The sequence below is a fragment of the Amia ocellicauda genome, chromosome 8, assembly GCF_036373705.1.
Source record: "Amia ocellicauda isolate fAmiCal2 chromosome 8, fAmiCal2.hap1, whole genome shotgun sequence".
NCBI lineage: Eukaryota > Metazoa > Chordata > Actinopteri > Amiiformes > Amiidae > Amia > Amia ocellicauda.
The window spans coordinates 4,462,747-4,482,467 of record NC_089857.1 but is presented as its reverse complement, the minus strand read 5'-3'; the positions used below and the strand labels follow the sequence as shown (position 1 = coordinate 4,482,467).

The following is a 19,721-nucleotide window of genomic DNA, read 5'->3' as shown; positions in this document are numbered from 1 at the left end:
TTTTGATAGGTACTGCCCAGTTTTGGAGATGCTCTGACCCAGTCGTCTAGCCATCACAATTTGGCCCTTGTCAAAGTCGCTCAGATCCTTACACTTGCCCATTTTTCCTGCTTCTAACACATCAACTTTGAGGACAAAATGTTCACTTGCTGCCTAATATATCCCACCCACTGACAGGTGCCATGATAATGAGATTATCAGTGTTATTCACTTCACCTGTCAGTGGTCATAATGTTATGGCTGATCGGTGTACATATACATATACATATACAGGGTTTCCCGCAGCGCTATTCAATCCAGGCCCCCCCCGGTTCAAACATATAGAAAAATAATAACAAAAATAAACTTTAAAGCACAAGCGCATAAGCTCCTCCCCGCTCGTCTGTCATAGTGAAGAAATTGATCATTAACCGATTAAATGCAGCACTATAAACCCAGATGTGGTAAATCTACTTGAATCTATACAATTTTACAGCGCATGTGTTGCATGATTACTATTACTTGCCTTGTTGTTGTTATGTGATAGTAAATACTGTGTGTGCACATCACATAACAACAACAAAATTAATAGTAAGCATGCAACACATGCGCTGAAATGGGTTGCATTCTGCAGGCTTCATGAAGTGTATTCTGCAGGCTTGAGTGTATTCCGTGCTCTTTCGTCAACATGTAGTTTGACAGCAAGCATTTGTTATTTTGCGCATTGTTTTTAGAGGAATAGTAGAGTAATTTATCTATTGTTTCATGATTTAAGAAAGACATCTTTGGTCTTATTTTGGAGCTTGTTTGGAGAAAAACAAGAAATAGAGATATATATCGTGTATCGCTCAACCATCTAAAAAGAGAGATTATTTTTAGGTCATATCGCCCAACCCTTCTTCAAACGTGGGAAGAATAAATGGAATTGGTTTATGTATGTTAAAAGAGTAGCCTATCCTCAATACATTTTCCTTTTTACTATCCAATCCATTCAATTAAAACATACTGTACTTTTGTGCCATAAGCAAATGTTAATTAAAACGCATAGCTTAATATAAATAATCACTACTTTATTCACAATATCTGGCTGATATAAAGTAATAACATTTAACAAATGACATTTTAATTTACTAATTCACATATTATAGAATACAAATTTGGTTTGAAGACAAACTCTGTAGCTCATTATTTTAGTATTTTGTCAGAGCACAAAATAAGCTTGCAACAAAAAATATATTAATATACTATAAATAGATTCATATAAACATTCAAATCTGACCATGAGGAATCTTCATAACATTTTCACATTTAAATAAAACACAAAAAAAGCTTTTTTCCTTGAATCTTTCAACAAAACTATTTGATCACTTCCAAACACTTGTTTGTAGAAGAAAACAAATATATATATATATATATATATATATATATATATATATATAATTTTTTTAAGTAGCTTACCAGCATTAAGGTTTGAAACAATACTGTAAAAATAAATTATTCAGTAACAGAAGCAGATTTGCATTTGGAACACTCAAACCGATGCAATAAGTTTGACAGTAAGATAAATCACACATTCAGGTCATGCAGTCATAAACATAAACAAGACCCAGAATTACTTTAATTTCTAGTGGGTATTGCCTGCACTTTTGCAGCAGCTGTCATTTTTTCTTATGCTTTCCTCTCTCTCATCTGTACATGAGCCTGTGAAATTACAGATTCATCCAGTAAAACAAGAAAGCATTTTGTGTATACCTTGGTTTTGTATTTCTCTTTCATTTAAATATTAAGCACATTTACAGTTGCTAAGTATTAAGAATGTGTAGTTAAATGCTTAAAATAGATATGTTTTTTTACATAGGTTCATTGATTACCGAAACTATATACTGTAGGATTTACAGTATGCATTATCATCTCATAACCTAATAAACCCATACATTATATACGTTTTCAGATTAATCATACCATTCAGTCATTTATGCAAGTGCATTTTCTTTCATACACATTATCATTCTAAATTGTACAATCAGGAATGAAACCCTTTGGTATTATTGTCCATTCTGTATGGTCTGTACCTGAATCAGGGGGGTAATCAAGAGGCAATCAAGGCAGTTCTGGTGCTTTTCTTAATAAAGGGAGAGGCAGAAGATCACATTTGCTCAATAACACTTAGGATTGGAGACGTGATGCCTCTGGTCAGGTCCTTTCTCCTGTTCAAGAACACCGATGACCCAGGCAGTGAAGATGGGTCTCTCACAGACTGATCTGTATGAATAACCATCTGATTGAGCAACATTAAGGTAGATACACAATAAAAGCAAAGGAATACCACTATAGGCTGCTTAATAACCACGTACGATGCCAAGGAAATCATGCAGCATCCATCATCAACCACTCTACATGGCAGCAGCTCAATAATACACATAGTTTTCCAAATCACACATGTCCATAGTCCCTCCATGCTCCTCCATTCCACATCTGAAGTCACCAAAGTACTGAGCTGTAATCATGTTAAGCGCGTAATACAATTTGGCTTTCAGTGCAATAGCTTTTTCTCCTGGCCTGTTTTTCATTTTTCATATTTGGTTCACTGAAATGCTGCCAATTACCATCCAAGTTCATTGATAATTATGATGTGAAATTTTAGTTTACAGGAATCTGTAAGCCAGTAGATAATTTACTTCACATGCTGGCAGGCTTGGCTCCCCAGAGCTACCTTTTTCCAGAGTTACTGTAGATGTAACTCAATCAAACCATTGAATTAAGGATAATCTGCAAAATAAGGACATTGTTTTAAAAACACTTTTCAAGATTTCCCAAAAAGTGCAATATTGGATAAGTGCTTGCTTAACTAGAAAACGTTTAGCATTATCCTTCAGTGTTTCACCCACTCAACTCAATATGATTTGCACAATAATTATGCACCAATTTCGTTAATTTCATTTCAGCCTCCGTCTTTGTCAACCTGGTGTATAAAAAATTGGATCCTTTTGTTATTTTTCAAATACAAATTCAAAATTTCATCAAGAACCACCTAATGTCCTTTTTATGCCCAGTTTTATATTGCACTTAAACAGCATTTTTGAAGTCTTCCAAAAAGGATCAGCAAAAATCTTATTAGGAACAATATTAAAAATAAATCTCCTCTATTTCTCTGCATTCACAAGAGTCCTGGAATTAGTATTGTGATTTTTTTTTTTTTTAGCAGAGACCAAAAAAACAAAACAGAAGTTTAAAGCTATACAGTCAAACAATTACAATTAGTGCATTTATGATACTGAGCTCTTCCTAAATTAAACTACTGCATTTTCCTTCTTTGAGGCTCAAAGGTTGCAGCCCTGTGCTGCTCAGTCAGCATCCACTCCTGGAATTTGCTGCCCGCAGTGCCAGGCTGGCGATTGACTTCATGGCTCCCATGGAGAGCCGGTGGCAGGCTCCTGCGTTGGAAATGTAATTCGACGCTATGCGGTACAGTCTCTCCGCCCCAAACGTGTTGAAGTGGCCTGGCAGCACCCGCTCCACCTGACCTTTGTCCACCAGCTCCACTAGCCGCTCGCAGGTAGACACGTAGTCGCTGATGCGGCTGTACGGCAGCCAGTCTATCATGGACCCATCATAGGCCACATCACCGCTGAAGAGCATCTTGCGTTCCTTGTCATGGAGACAGATGCTGCCTCTGGAGTGGCCAGGCATGTGCATCACCGTTAGCTGCCTGTCGCCAAGGTCAATGACGTCCCCTACATAAAACAGTACACAATATAAACAGCACAGCCTTTTTAGGAGGGAAAAAATGTGTTAACATGAAGTATGAGGTACAGAACACTCTTAGCAGCATTACTGTACATGGAAAATGGAGAGTCAGCTCTGGTGAAGTGGCTGCTAATGGCTTAAACCTCACATACTTCTGTGAATAATCAATAGGATATGTAGGATGGCTGCCAAAGCTCCAGGAGTACGATTTTACCATTAAACACCATGAAGGCCACAGCCACAGGAATGCTCTTGGGCTGTCAAGGAGACCAAGTCAGGTAATGAACTGCCAGGGGTGTACATAGTAGGAAGAAAATTAGTAAGTAAGCCCAGCCGTCACCCTACATGACTTGTCACACTACAGCAGCAAAGACCTACTCATCCTAGTGGCACTCCTTAGGACTACTACAGGGAGTATTGTGCAGGTGTCGAGAGGACCAAAACAGAATGGAAGCTCAGCACTTCTCCCTAAGAGTATGCAGACTGAGGCACTCAGGGAACTCCATAAAAACCTAAAGTTGTTAATCTAGAAGTGAACAAGACCTTAGCCAGGGAGAAGGAATGCTATGTGACTTAACTCCACAGAAGAATGCTTCTGCGAGAGTGATGAATGCAGCAAAGAAAGGTCCACTTAAGAGACAACACAATCCATTCCAGCGGTACAATGTTGGTGCTCCCATTGAAAGGACAGTTGTGGATGTTATGAACCAATTACCTGAAAGAGCCAATGGTGATAAGTAGCTACAGCTTTTACCATGCCGAATCAGGAGGCCAGTGGTTATACCCCAGATTAGCTGATAATTGGGCATGCGCTCCATGCAGCCCTGGCCTTGGTGTTTTAGAGAGCCGAAGAGGAAGAGACATCCAGTCCTACACAATATGTGACTGAATTGAGGGCACAGATGGAGAGATTTAATTCCTTTGCTTGGGACCACATGCAGCTGCCAACTGAAAATGAAGTGCTGTTATGACAACACCACGCTAGCTGAAAAAGGTATTCAAGAAGAGATTCAGGACTGTGGGGAGAGTTGTTTGTTGTTGAGTGGTTGAAGTGAATGGAATTGAAGGGCCAGTTGCACTGCATTGTATGAACTGCAACAATAGCAGCTGATAGAAGTGCCAGTAATACCTGGGCTAGCAGAGAAGTTGAGTATTGCTTTAACCAGTTTTTATAGTTTGGAACTTGTTATTTTAATTTTGGGCTGCCAAGACAGTGTTTATTTAATAAAATGTGTGGATTTAGTGAATAAATGTTCCTCTAGTTTAACTTTACTGTCAAGTTTTCTGCTGATTGGAATCTGTGACAAAGAAGGTTCAGTCCTTTAAGTGTCCTGTACAACACACATCATTGTTCTGTTAATTAAATTTAAGATAATCTATTCCTGCCACTAGCCTCATGTGTTTGGTGTTAGACAACCTTCAAAACAAAAGTACTTTGTGATGTTATTGTGATTCTGTTTGTTTACATTTTTTCTACGTCCAATGATGCAGAATTAAACTGAACTGTGACAGAACCGGACAATGAATGGGTTGTAAATCAGATGTGTGTTTGTTTTTGTAAATATGGAACGATATTGCAGCATACAGCATACATATTGCAGTCTTAGGCAGCATGGCCAATGCCATCAGTGCGGTCGGTTATTTCATAACCTGTAATGTCACACTGAAACAAACATAAATACTTATCTGGCTTATGTGGAAAACTTTCTGAATTCAGCATTACATTGGATTATGGAAGCACTGGTGGGCTATTTTCAGATATAATTCTCTATTCATGTTTGGACAGTCTAACACAGGGGTTTTCAATCCGGTCCTGGAGTACCCCCTCTGCCCTGCTTGATTTTGTTCCACCTGAGGTCTTAATTGCTGAATTGCACCCTTAATTGACCTAACAAAGCAATATACCTTTCAATTAAGTAATTAGGACCTTGGCTGGAACAAAAACCAGCAGGGCAGGGGGTACTCCAGGACCGGTTTGAAAACCCCTGGTCTAACAGAAAGGTATGTTCTCACTGCCTTAAATCTGAAATGCTAAACAGGAGAGAAAACTGCTGTCACTCACTGCAGGTTTTCAGTACATGTACAATAAGCCATTAATGAGTGTCAGAAATGCACAACGCTTATGTGTCTGTTAGATAAGGACAGTCAATATCGAAAGAAATATAATACTTAGGCTATATGCTGCATCCTGCAGAGGGGACAGAATAAAAACTTTGTGAAGGTTATGTGCCCAAATGTGAGGGCACAGTTTCTGGCGTTCAGTTACTCAGCCCTCCCTGTACCAGTTTCCTGACTGAAATCAATCCACTTCAGTGTCTCAAAATCGAAAGAAAGATCCGGCTTTCCAGACAGAAATGAGACACGCTACTGTGACCCATCTGCATGCACTGCAGGTCTCATTTCGCACAGACAATATTAATCAGGATGAGGCAATGCATAAATATGGTCACTGGGCTGATCAACAATTTAGGAGAAATCCTTTCCCATAATGTTTGCTCAATGCTTTCTACGGGTTGAGGACAAAAATGAACAAAATAATACAACAGTGCAAGTGTACATACCAGTTAGCCACTTGCAATTGACACACACACACATACATATATATATATATATATATATACACACACACATATACATATATCAGGCTATTAAATACTTAGATTCTCTAAGTGATTCTAGCATATTTAAGAAGAAGATTAAGTGTTTCTCTATGAAGAAAATGCTACAGGACATTGTACAGCTGCTAAACATTACAATGCTGCCGATCCACCAGGACAGGGAGAGAGAAGAATATATTGGAGAGCTGCCAGAACCACAATGCAATATTAATTCGCTTATGACATCTCTGCTGTCTGAAATATGCAAAAGGTAGAGCACACAAGATGATTTCCGGTAACCAAGATGCAGACGGATCCGTAAAGACGACAATAATCACATTTGGTATTGACCATGTTCTCTTGACTTCTTCTGCCTCCACTCTACTTAAGTAATAATTGCAATCCAGCTTTGCAGATGTGCTGTCTTAAGCAGCTTTAATTTATGTGGTGCTTGACCATCAACAGCTTTCAAATAGTTCAGTTACATTAGCGTATTTAGAATTCAGGTTAGTTTAATGTAATTTTGTTTCTTGTGTATTTTAAGCGATATGAAAAGCGATAACGAATTAAAATAACGCATTCCTTCCCAGTATTCCTCATCCAGTTTAACTATCCATACATCTAACTCCCTGTCCAGCTGACTATACAGAGGTTTGGATAATTGCAATAATATTATTATTAAGTACAAAGTCGTGTTTACCCAATGTATAACAAACTTAAATTACACCTGTTGAATTGTTGGTTGTACAAATGTGAAAGCTGTGTTATGGCGCATTAGCTCACATCATCACTGACACTTGCACAAGCTCCCTTGCTTTTCATTTACTGCATTACATCACAGGCGCTAATCTTATCATCATCTCCATTAGAGTATGTAAGCGATCACAATCCCATCACACATATTCACCTTCCTGCAGGATGTGCGTCGGCTGCACCGCCTGCACTCGGAAGTGCCGGGCTCTCCAGCCGGGGGCCGGGGGGCGCACGACCTCGCTGTCCGACAGCCAGGTGACCGTCTCGAAGTTGTCTCCGCTGGCGAGAGCGTCCGCCTCCGCCCGGTGAACCCCCACCTGGCCGAACTGATACAGGCCCCCGGAGTGGTCGAAATGGACGTGGGTCGCGATGGCCAGCAACGGGTTCTTGCGTTCAGACTCCTCTCCGAGCAGCCCCTTGGCGTGCAGGTAGTCCGGCAGGGAGCGCAGCCCCAGCCCGGTGTCGATGACCACGTCCTGGTGCGAGCCGCGAACCAGCCAGATGTTTGCTCTGTTGCCGGACTCGTAAAACCTCTCCTGTATCCAGAACACCCCCTCGCCCAGAGACTTGTGTGCGTACCAGTCCACGGCCGCAGACATATTGGACCCCCAGCACTGAGCAAGTAGAGCCGAGCTGCCAGGGCGGACGCGAACTAAAACTTATTTGTTTATGCGGACATACGATACGCACTAGCGCGTCCGCCGCACAGACCCTCCCACGCCAGCCGCGGCCGCCGCGCAGATCTGAGAGCGGCGCTCCTGCAAGGAGCAGCCCGATTGGCTAACCGCACACTGCCCGCCTTCGAGGCACTGTTAGACACGCCCACTACATGGGGCACGTCCCTGCTCGCGTTCTGTAGCGCAGATTCCCGCAGTTCTGCGCAGATCTGCAGAATTCCTCCGATGCCATTGGCGGAGCAGCGCAGACCTGTGGACATCTGCGGCACACGAACGCTACTAAAGCAAATGCTATCAATGGTATAGATGGACGTGATAAAACAGTTTAAGTCACCCAGTTTTAATGAAATGTTTGAATTAAACTCTCAAATCGGAAGCGACTACAGATTATATTTGGTTATATATATATTGTTTATACATAATTTGTATAAATAACGTTTTTTTTATTCTAATAACTTGGACAGCAATGTAAATATGCTGTTTGCTTTTATTTTTTAAGAAGGTTACCATATTTTAATAATTATTGTGATAAACTGTTCGGATTCATATAATAACACAATTTCACAGACTGTAATCATTATCGCGTTTGAACTGAAACGATCCCCCACCCTGCAGGGCACGCAGTGTACAGGTCCCGTCCTCCACAGTTGCAGGCTACACCTAGCACAGATCTGATACAATGACAATGTATGAAGTGAGATACAAAACCTAGCTTTGCTGACGGGACTGAAATCAGCCCTCGACTCAGGCAGCGAGTAGCCCTGTGTGTGTGTGTGTGTGTTTTGCAGAATGTGTGGTCAGTCTGAACGAGCGGCTGCTAAATTGCAAATCCGTCCAGAACAACTGCTGGGGGCGGAGGAAACATCATTTCAGTGTTGCAACAGTAGGTAAACCTCGCTGACTTTATAACATTGCTATGTATGTAACCTAGTTAATGATCTTATTATACAGGCCTTAATAGTATTATTTTGTTTGCACTGTACACTGTTATTTGCTAAACAAGCAACACCGTACACACATTTTGTTTAGTGTAATAATATCCCTTCTAAATATATTCAAACATAGTAAATCGGCCACGTTGACGTGCATCATGTCCACTGAGAATCAGTATTGTTTGAATGTGTGTGTGAACTCATCGCCTATGTAGCGTGATAGATTAGGCTGGTTCTATACAATGCAAATGCATACGTGTATACATTGATTCATGTCGCAATAAAAACCGAGCGAAAGAACCAGACCCGTGGAAAAAAGAATGCCGTGTTGACATTAGGAATGGGGAAAAAAAAACTGTAAAAATATGACTTTATTGGGAAAAACTATGCGATCTTACTGTTGATTTACACCACGTGTTACCCTGAGCGCACGCTATATCCGTGGTGCACCGCAGTGAGCATGCGCCGGGAGCGCCCGAGGCACCGTGCAGATGCGTGGACAGGATTTCTGCAGCATGTAGAGTGGCACACTGGAAGTACTGCATTTTACTAGCAGTAAGTGCCAGATTTGATTCGGTGATTGTCTGTTGTTTTTGTGGTTTTCTTACCATAATATTGTATTTATGTATTATGTAAACAGCATTATTGTAATTACCTTTTAACAGGTTTTTGTATAAAGAATGCAACAACAACAACGAAACAATACTGAAACACTGCAGATAGGCTACATACAAATCTGTGACTTTATACCACATTTTAATCTCGCCATACATTAAAGAAGTCTGTTTTTGTTTGTTCATTCATTCATTCATTCATTCATTCATTCATTCTTTCATTCATTCTTTCTTTTACACAAGTAATGCAAATTAACCCCCTACACTGTGGTACATATACTTGATACAATTAATTGGATTTAAAAGACCCAAATGGCCAGTCTAGCCCTGTTTCAAGGCAGATGAGTTAAATTGTAGTTTTCAGGATTATGCAATGGTGGAGTGCCTGGAATCCATGGTTTGTAGATACAGTCATGGACAGTTGCTATTATGGTACAACAACAAGTGTTAAAAACTGTCTGTCTTTACTTGATGAACATGGCATGGACCTAGAAGTAGTGGGTAGTGGTCAATATTAGCAGGGTGTGACTGTGAACTCCTTGACTTTACTGGCATGAACACAAGACCCATTCCAGTGTTCATCAAGACTGGAGTTTGCTGATTTCCAATTAATTAACAGAAAAGACTTGATAAATTACACTTGGTCTACAAATTCAAAATAAACATACATTTTCATTAGACTGGTCTTGTAGTGTCCCATTTTCAAAAGGGACACTCTCTTCACACCTATTCAGACGTACATTTAGCTCTGTATCTTCTCTGTATTGGCCTCACAGAATTGTAGTTTTCTAAAATGCAAACTTACAGCAGAGTAATAATAGTTGTATATTTTGCATCTGTTTCTGATAGGATAGATGATTCAGGCCGAGGGTGGTCATAAAGGTGGGGAAGGAAGACCGCCGATCGTAAGTATTGCCCTAAAAGTTGTGTGGCAGAGCAGCCATGTCTGGAAGAGGGCGCGGTCGGGGTATTGCCTCCTTCACATTCAATATTGAAGCTCTGGGTCTCACCAGAGGGGAAGCTTTACCAGAAGCAACGCTGAAGCCCAGGCCCATATTCCCGGTGCGTATCCTTGTCTTTGGTAATGGCCTCTCTTTGTGTTTTTGCCCGTGCTATATGTAGCAAAAACAGGCTGTACCGATGAAGGAAAAAATCCAAATTGTGCACGTAGGTCTGTTCTCTTCCTCCGATTTTAAGTAGAGAATGGTTTTTGGCCTTGCATCTTTGGTGTTGCTCACTATGAAATTGCTGTGTAAGCCCGCCAATTGTGTGGAATTGCCATAAACTGTATTCATAAAGTTGTAATGTTTGACCACATAAAACAAAAACTATGTGGATTACAGAATGTGGAGAACAAACCCGTGCCTTTGAAAACTGGGGAAGAGGAAGACTATATGCTGGCCCTGAAACAGGAGATGAGGGAAACCATGAAACGCCTGCCTTACAATATACCGACACCCACTGAAAAGAAAGGTGAGCGGAAAATCCGTTTCATGAATTGAATTGAATGTACTTCTCAACTGTCTTCCGGTTCTTCCTCGATATTGAATGAACAATCTGGAAAGAAAATGGTTAGTTCCAAAGTAACTATATTAGTCCACTGTTTAATTTGCCTCCGATCAGAGGTGGAGTTACCAATATGGCCTCAGATTACCCTGCACTGCACAAATCAGCACAAAGTGGTAGTTACAAATTGGATCCATAGGCTTTTGCTGCTTCCGTCTGATGAGATTATCCTTTTTTTTCTTTTGGTTGAAACAAGACAATTCAATAACTAAGGGAAAAGAACTGTAGAAAGGATGACATTCAGAGTTAGCAAGAGACACAGAAATATCCATGTGGCAGTAGCAGGGGGTGTGTGGGGGGTGTGAAGATAGGGATAGGAAATTACACAATCAATACAAAGTAGATTTTAAAAACATTTTTTTTTACAAGCACATTATATACCCCCTACATTTCTTATCAAACTCTTTTTGTCGCACAGTGGTATTTGATATACTAGCCTTTATAAAAGGTTTTTACAAAACGATTTACTCTAGATGTTTATCCATACAAGGAGACAGTTTTGTATTTTGTGTCCTTTAGTTGTGGAAAGATACAAAGAAATGTACACGCAGCAAAGCAGCCAAGAGCTGGACAGCATGTGGAAACCAGGTATGCTTGACATAAGAACTCTGGACTGTAAGTTTCTATTATTTTCTCATGCATGCAATGACTGTTTTGAATTAAGAGGAGTACAAATCACAAGCATCTGCATTTCATTTGCACTAAGGCTTAGCTTTTGCTCTATGATTGGTCCGAACCTCTCTAACAATGCGTATCAAACTTGTGTGCTTTATAATGAGCCAACTAAACACATTTCTAAGTACAGTATACATTGTGTGCCAGTTGTTAGGCCCAATAGAGTAGTACTGTCTGCTCTTCCACTTAAAATGTTATTTTTGTGAATAATTGTACTAGGTTCTATCATTGCTCCTTTTTGAGTCCACTTTTTCTCTTTTGTGTTGAACATCTGTAGAGGAAAAGGCCATTCAAATGCAGCCCAAACCCAGAACATTTCATCACATTGATTTGAAGATATTACATTGTTAAAAGTCTTGGCTGTTTTCATTTTGCAGATTGGCGGCGGCTTCCAAGAGAATTAATGCCCATGAGGAAAAAGCCAATAAAACCAAAGAAATGTAAGCCTTGATCATTTAAATTCGTTGTAAAATCCTACAAACAAACAAACTATTTACAACATGAATTCAGAATTGTGTTTAATGTGGAATCTTCAATTCACATACAACAAAAGTGTCTTTAACTTCTGGGGACAATCAATTACTTGCTTAACACCATGTATAGTTTTAATTGAGAAACAAAATTGTACTGGATTAAATATTTAAGATAGAATTGGCGTATCCCACCAGATATTGCAGAAACTCTCAATTTCTGTGTTTTTGTAGTGCATTAGTGATGGGTATACATTTAATGTGGATTATCTTTCAAGAAACTGGTTTTGTACTAGAATGGTGTTAGAACTGAAGAAAAACACAGTCATGAATCTTTGATATTTTCAGGTGAGAAAGGGAAAAGAAAAACAAAATCAGCTGCAGGAAAAGAAGAAATTATGAGTAAATTAGAGGTAAGAGTGTTTTCCATAGATACACTTTTGTCAGGAACCTTTGCACATGAAAGAGAATGGAGGGGGGGGGGGCGGTTAGAGAATTAGAGAAGTGTTCCAGATAACAAAGATGTTCACTTTAAGTAGAGTGAACAGTCCTGTTTCTTTCTCTGTACTTTCCAGCACTTCAGCTATGTGTTGTTTTTCTGCCTATACACATTTTTTGGTCTAGGAGCTTGAGAAGAAAGATGCCGAACATAAATCTGATGAAGAGGAAGCTGAGAAGAAAAAGAAGGAAGAGGAGGGGGAAGAAGGTGTAGAGGGAGAAGAATATGACGAGGAGGAGTTTGAAGAGGTAATTTTCCCGTCTTCAGACACATGCAATATGCAGGTCTTAAAAGATGGTACAATAACAATTGTAAGTTATAATTATAATAATATGACAATTCTGTAAGACTAAGCTCTAAGTCATATTGCTGAGTGGCACAGGTTCCCACATAGTGGCATTTGAAATTCAAAATAGAATAATGCATCTAGTCCCCTTTGATCCAGTGCTAAATTGGTGATTGATTAAACTATTGTGTTACTACTTGCAAACTGCAGTCTAGGACAGGAGAGGGTATACTGTCTTGTATTACTGTTTTTCTGAGTTTGAAACATTTCTCCATTTCCTTAAAATAACCATTCCAGATCAAATATGTCTTGTGCAGGTTTAAGGAGAGAAATCTATATATAAAAAATGAAATGGAGGGTGGGAATTGAACATCATTTAGCATCAGCTATATATTTGAATGTAATGGCTGTTTTCTTGGGATTGTTGTTTTTGAATAGGATAATGACTACATCGCCTCCTACTTTGAAGATGGTGATGATTATGGTGCTGGCAGCGATGAAAACATGGATGAAGGAACATACTAACCTGCTGTTGCATCAACCGTTTACATAATCTGCTTCATGGAGAATTTCAGGGTGCTTCATAAGCATTGGACTGACACAAAAATTCAGGATGTCACATTTATGTAGCAAACAAGCATTTATATGGATGCTTTACAGTATAATTTTTTTATTTGAATTTAATGAAAATGCTTAATTCAAGGCAAGAAATAATGTGCCTTGAACATATTCAAATCGAAATCATTTGCATGCCAATGCTGGAGAATGAAAAAGGTTCCACCCAGTCCAGAGCAATTTCAGTACAATATCAACTTGGATCACTTTGTTCCTATGCAAGAGACGACACGTAAGAGCAGGATCTTCACTTTTGATATCCTTTCCAGTAATCTGTAACCATATACTTTTAGAATAGTTTGGTTTAAATGCAGCATGGTGTAATTAAAGCGAGATCATCTTATAACCATCAGTACATTTACACTGATTCAGGAAAGGCTTGCCAGTTTTAACTTAGGGATATAATTTGTTAATAAAATGTTTGTCTCTGGGACTGAAAAAGATTAAGTAAAGCTAGAAACTTTAGCTGGAGTAAATCTATCCTTAACATTGTCACCTCGTTTAGTTTCTGTAAAATGAATGAGGATATCAGTGCTTGAAATGTGGTAAATACTGGTTGTTTCTACTAAAGTAGTTAATACCTTCAGGTAATAGTTCTGTGCATATAAGGTTACTATCATAACTCACACTTTATAATTTTTCAATACATGCCCGTGTGTATTGTCTCTCTTGATTTTGACCTTATTTAAGAGAAAAGCAACGAGTTGTTAGAATGCATGCACAAAGAAAAAAATATATATTAAAATGACTTATTTCCAATCCACAAATTTATGAGGTAACATGGAATCCAAGGCATAGTTCCACATGGAATCCAGTTATTGTGGAAGTCTAAAATATTTAATAGTAATACTTGTTTATGTCTTAAATAATGAATGTATGCAGTAACTGTGGAATAAGCAAGGAATGACTATAGTAATGATGGTTAAATTGTTTAAATTGTATCAGCATAAGTGGTCAAGGATTAAGGATTTTTTTTTTTTTTTTTTTTAAAGGTAGGAAGATTTATTTGTCAGTGGGATTGTTTAATCTGTAACAATTAGCACTATTATTCAGCAGCTGCCTGTCTAATTTTAAATTAAATAATCCCAGACATGTTTCTAATTTAAAGTAATAATTGCAATTCAACTTTTTTGAATGCGAAAATAAACTGCTGCAGTTTATTATACAGGTCTAGTTATGTATATATGTACACTTTGTGCTTCCTGTGTCAGGCTTGATGGCATGATTATGCTACCAAAATGAAGTTACATTTTTTTGTTCAAGCTACTGCACCAAAGATAAACATCTATTTATCTACATAGCCATGTGAATTTTGTATATTTATGCAGCAGAAATGTGTAGGATGAGAATTTTTAATAAAATACTTTTTTTTTGTGTGTGCTTCTTCTAAGCACTGAAAAGGTATGGTGTAGTACAGTAGTTTTAAAATGTTGCATAAATGTTTTTCCATCCTTTTTAGATGCAATAAACTACTCCCATTAGAATTTAGTAAATGATTTACCTACAGTAATGTATATTTATGAACATCTGCTGAATATACTATGGTATCTATTAACCTGGATAAATCTTCATTGAAAACCTCCTGAAACTACAACACTGAAGCACTATAGTGTAACCAAAATATATTTATTACATCTGTTGAACATTAACTTGCTATTTTTCCAAAAGGAGAAGGCACATGAGAGAATATCGTTTGCTTTAAGCAACAGATAAGAATCTATATTATGGAGATTTGAGAGATATTACAACTTAACTTCGAAGTTTAATGTAACGTGTCCATTATAAAAAAATGGAAATATCACTACCATGCATTTATTACACTAAAAGAAGAACCTGTGTTTCTGCCGTTTAAATGCTTTTTTTTTCCTTCCCAGGCAAGCTAATAAATTCAAGCATTTAAGACCTTCAAGAAATAAATCGCAGTTATGAAGCATCCTTTTCATTAAACATGAAAAGACAACAATACTGATTTATACATGTGTGTGTATATATATATATACATATATACACACACATATATATACACAAGGTTTTCACCTGAATAAATTACAGTACTAATGTATTCCTGATTATAAAATAGTGGCAGCTTTGCAGTATAGTTCAAACTTCTAAAACAACTTTGTCCCATGATGAGAATATTTGCCAAAATGTTTGGGAAAAAGAATCCTTGATTATTGCACTGTTGTTCCTTATTTCTTGGTTGTCTTTCTAATCAATTACATTAAATAATTGGCCTGGAGTGTTTAGAGATTGCACATAAGTGTATTCCCTTGCTTTTTTCAGCCGTCTCTTCCAGAGCAGCCGGGCTTGTTTAGGTTGAAATGTTTCCAAGCAACCAGATATGCATCTTCCCTCTCTTATTGTGCTGTGAGAGGTCTGTTCAGGGAGCTCTGGGACGGTGTGGGAATCCCATTGGGCAGCCCGACAGTCTCAGTGGTGGAGTGATGACTGACATCTGCTTTCAACAAGACCTCATAGTAAAGCAAATAAAACACAGGAGTCACAATCCCCACCACCAGCATTATAGCAACAGCCATCCACCATCTCATGCCCCAGTCGGCCCCATAGTAAGGGTCTTTGCGCGGGGCAGGCCTGCGATCCACTTCCCCGAGCTGCCGCTGGCTGGCCAGTGAGGAAACAACCTCGTTCAAGCTGCCCCTGGAGGGGTCGGTGGACTTCACCAGCTGCTCAATGTCCTTATCCACTTCCTGGAGAAAACTTCCGACGCTTTCTGTTGACGAGGAGGAATCTGTAAGGGTCTCTGCGTCTGGAGTTGACTGACGCTGAGCCCCCAGGGACCCCGGCTTGAGGGCCGTGGGGCCGTGAGTCTCCGTCAGCACGCTGAACTTCTTCACAGGGATTTTAATAGACCTCAGTGCAAAGAAGTCCTGCTCCTTCAGGAGGTTGTTGGCTCTCTTTATATCTGCCACCTGAGAGACAAAACAGCATTTTGTTTTAACAGACCTTCAACATGGGATCAGTTCTACTATAGCTACTTGTGATGCAATAAAACAAACACAAAAGGTTATACATTGGCCAGTGATCGCTGTTGCACACCAAGGAGTTATTGCTAAAAACAAAAGGCCATTAGTTTATTATTCATATAAACTTCACTACTATCTACAGATTTTACAGTGAAAACATACAAACACAAAAATAACCAGTTGCTGATTTACCGAGCAAAAGTACTGAAGTGCGATGGCATTTAAAGTGTCGCCCTCTTTAATGTCTCTGACCAGGTACACAATGTCATCCATCCTGTCCCTGGAGGTGCTCCTGCGAAGGCGCTCTTTCCCTCTCGGCCGCAGCTCGTAGCAATCGCTGTCATCTTCCGAACACTCATTTTCGGAGGTCGTGTTGTTCGCAAACATGTACGTGTGTCCCCCTCCGTTAGCTGGCTGTACCCCTGTGGCTGCCTGGAAACCATGTTGTTGGCTTCTTCCTGTCATCTTCTCTTCAGTGAAAAGGAAAAGAAACACCATTACAAAGAACATCATTACCAGGCTGTACACAGTGACAGATACTGCGAGGTTCTGCACTTTGTTCTCCATGTCTCTCACTGTTCTCAATGTGTGTCTAGAAGTGTTTAACCCATATGGATTTATTAATTTAGTTTTAAAGGTGAGTTGGTAGCTGTCAAGTTATTTTTCAATGTATATGTCCATCATCAGTCTAAATACGTCATCCAATCACGTAGATCTTATTATCATGGATTCTGGATTGCCTGGCAAATGAACCCTGACATTGACCTAAAGTTCAGAGCAGTAACCTTAATCTCCTGTGCATCAATTAACTTTCCACTGCTGTAGTTTAAGCCTAACTAACTGATTATTTTCAATTGTAGGATTTGTTTTGATACGAATAATGGATGGACACTTTTGGGGAACATTATTTATGAAACTGTCCTCTGCTTGGAAGTACAGTCCTAGGCTTTCTGCTTTGAACAATTACAAAGCGGACTTTATTTCCTAGATCACAGTCAAGCATGAAATTGCTTCATAAATGCACAACAGTCATTACAGTGAGTTTCAGAAAACGGAACTATTTTGGCACGGAATATTCTGATTTAGCAGATGCATCCGTGCACAGATAGTACTCAATAATAAAAAATAAAATACATTTTACAAATCTGTGTGAACAACCCAGGTTCTGATGAAACCAGACGACTTTGCAGACAATACATTAATTATGTGACAAAAAAAGATTAAACAAGTAAACTAAATACAGGCAAATGCATTAGCAGTTGTATGCTTTGAGCAGGGGGACATATTTGCAGGACAGAAGGGATAAAGCTTGGTAGGTAGAAGGCTAATTAAAAGTAGTATCATTCCTTCCACTGCAAAGCTATTAGAATAGTTACAGTAAGATCCAAAATGCTTTTGGAGATCATTATGGTGGCTGACTGAAATCACCAGACATCAACCTAATCCGGATGGCATGGAGGTAAACACATGCCAAACTAAGCAAACTGTCCTGGATCACCCTTAGTAGAAATTATTTCACAATAAATCAAGTGTATAGTAAAGGAAAGCCCTCTAATTAAATTAACCGGAGCCGTGTCAATATGTCAATTGCACGTAATTAGTTTTAGGCATTTTAGACTGAGCATTCATATGAGAAACTAGGGATATTTGCAAAATATATAGCACTTGTACTGTATTCAAATAATTTGTCTGACACATGGCACTTTTGTTTTGCATATTGCGATTCACCCACTTGATTTGGCAGTACAAGTTAAATGACTTTAACATCGCCTGTGCATCAAGTGCACCAGCATCATGGAAAGTCTTTCAAACAGGTTTAATGAAAGACTGAAATACAGAAAGTAGCGCCCCGTCCAGTGTGTCCCCTGCGCGACCATGTACTGGGTGAAGCAGGGTCGTGGATAGTACATACTCCCTCTATCTAGCCTATATGTTCAACTTCAGGGAAAAACATACACTAACGACCTACCCACACATACAAACGCAGACGGATTTGATTTAATCTCAGGATACAGACATCAAACACACTCCTCTTCTGTAGCAACCAAAACAACCCGCTTCGCCAAAGACTCCGAGCACGAATCTGTCCGCATTGGCTCTCATACCCTTGTGTGCATCAGAGGCTGTGTGTCCCCCGACCGATAACCGTGTGCGTGTAAGACGGAAAGTCAGTGCTATCTTTACCGTAAAACCTCAGCCGAAACAAGTAAACCACGCAGAAACGTGTGACAATGCTCCAGCCAAATCCACACCGCCATATCTGCAGAGCTTCTGTAGTGCCACAGCAGTTAAGTGCTTCACCACACCGCAGCTTCGAAAGAAACGTTCCCGTTTTCTTTGTTTTAAACAGGATTTCCTCCACGCAATAAGGCAGTTCCCTGAATTAAAAAAAAAAAAAACGACTGGTGAATTCAGCATGAGACCTTAAATTACCTTAAATACATGAGCTCAGCTGTCCCAACGTTATCTCATCTCTGCTTCCCGAAGTGCTGCGCGTTTGTTTAGCCACGCCACGTCATCAGCCACTTACGTAATGACGTTTTTTGGCGTAGGGTTCTCTTGTTGTCAATGTAAACGAGGATGTGCCTTATTTCCTTTAAATAAATGCCACTTTTTTTTCTTCATATATTTGTATTTATTTATTTTATTTATATTTTTTTTATTACATTGATTTGTATTTTAGTCTGTTGGTCAAACTGCAATGTATTTTCACACTAAATAATGGTATTAATTAGTTGGGTATAATTACACATTTAAATTGAGATTTGGATGATTAAAAAACGTTTTAATTGGACACAGTTAAATAGATTTCTCTTTTTACATTTAGGTTATGTTTGGGGTATTATTTTTGAGGGATAGTTAAAGTGTCCACTAAAATTCAGTTTAGTGTTGAAATGAATGCGCAGCTTCATATGTTGGTGTTGGCTAGGGTTAAGTTACAATTAAAAATGGTAGGTTGTCTTTTGATGTAATATATGCTGTATAGTGATGAGGCAGTATCACAGTGCAGAATACATCTGGAGTCCCTGCTTGGCTGTGTGTTCTGCATTTATCAGGAGTTTTGCTCTTTGGGGTCCTGCTTTTTAACCTGTGCCTCTCCTGTTTGACAGCAGAGCTATGTGGGGTCATTCAGATGTTATATGGAGGATTACTCCTGTCTGGATGTGCCCATGTTGTTTTGTCAGGGCAGTTTCTTTCAGCATTAAGGTCCCAAGAACTTACCCCCTTTGAAGGGCAATAAAGACTGAGCTCACACTGCTGGGCTCCAAACCACAGCTTTTTCCTTCACTCTTTCAGTCTAGAAACTGTCAACTGCTGCCAGCCACA

At 39.3% G+C, this 19,721-nt stretch overlaps 3 protein-coding genes across 9 annotated transcripts; 1 reads left to right on the top strand and 2 right to left on the bottom strand.

The window, feature by feature from the left end:
- Positions 1-1,393: 1,393 nt before the first annotated feature.
- On the bottom strand, positions 1,394-7,900 carry mblac2 (metallo-beta-lactamase domain containing 2). Its single transcript, XM_066711862.1, has 2 exons — positions 7,231-7,900; positions 1,394-3,713 (listed from the first exon to the last, which is right to left on the bottom strand). Exons 1-2 carry the CDS (start codon positions 7,673-7,675, stop codon positions 3,328-3,330), a joined length of 831 nt encoding a protein of 276 aa, XP_066567959.1. The 5' UTR covers positions 7,676-7,900; the 3' UTR covers positions 1,394-3,327.
- Positions 7,901-8,213: 313 nt separating this feature from the next.
- On the top strand, positions 8,214-14,906 carry polr3g (polymerase (RNA) III (DNA directed) polypeptide G). Of its 4 annotated transcripts, none has more exons than XM_066711863.1 (8): positions 8,214-8,636; positions 10,149-10,361; positions 10,643-10,772; positions 11,385-11,480; positions 11,918-11,980; positions 12,359-12,423; positions 12,635-12,757; positions 13,234-14,906. In XM_066711863.1, the coding sequence occupies exons 2-8, from the start codon at positions 10,242-10,244 to the stop codon at positions 13,318-13,320; spliced, it is 684 nt and encodes a 227-aa protein (XP_066567960.1). In that variant the 5' UTR covers positions 8,214-8,636; positions 10,149-10,241; the 3' UTR covers positions 13,321-14,906. The 4 variants fall into 4 exon arrangements, with proteins under 4 accessions (XP_066567960.1, XP_066567961.1, XP_066567963.1 ...); XM_066711864.1 differs by having other exon boundaries at positions 8,214-8,640; XM_066711866.1 differs by having other exon boundaries at positions 8,222-8,636; positions 11,385-11,453.
- Positions 14,907-15,017: 111 nt separating this feature from the next.
- lysmd3 (LysM, putative peptidoglycan-binding, domain containing 3) lies at positions 15,018-18,934 on the bottom strand. 4 transcript variants are annotated; one of them, XM_066711858.1, is made up of 3 exons: positions 18,828-18,934; positions 16,587-16,864; positions 15,018-16,340 (listed from the first exon to the last, which is right to left on the bottom strand). In XM_066711858.1, exons 2-3 carry the CDS (start codon positions 16,857-16,859, stop codon positions 15,768-15,770), a joined length of 846 nt encoding a protein of 281 aa, XP_066567955.1. In that variant the 5' UTR covers positions 16,860-16,864; positions 18,828-18,934; the 3' UTR covers positions 15,018-15,767. The 4 variants fall into 4 exon arrangements, with proteins under 4 accessions (XP_066567955.1, XP_066567958.1, XP_066567956.1 ...); XM_066711861.1 differs by having other exon boundaries at positions 16,587-16,859; positions 18,828-18,924; XM_066711859.1 differs by lacking the exon at positions 18,828-18,934 and adding an exon at positions 18,579-18,804.
- Between the last annotated feature and the right edge of the window lie 787 nt (positions 18,935-19,721).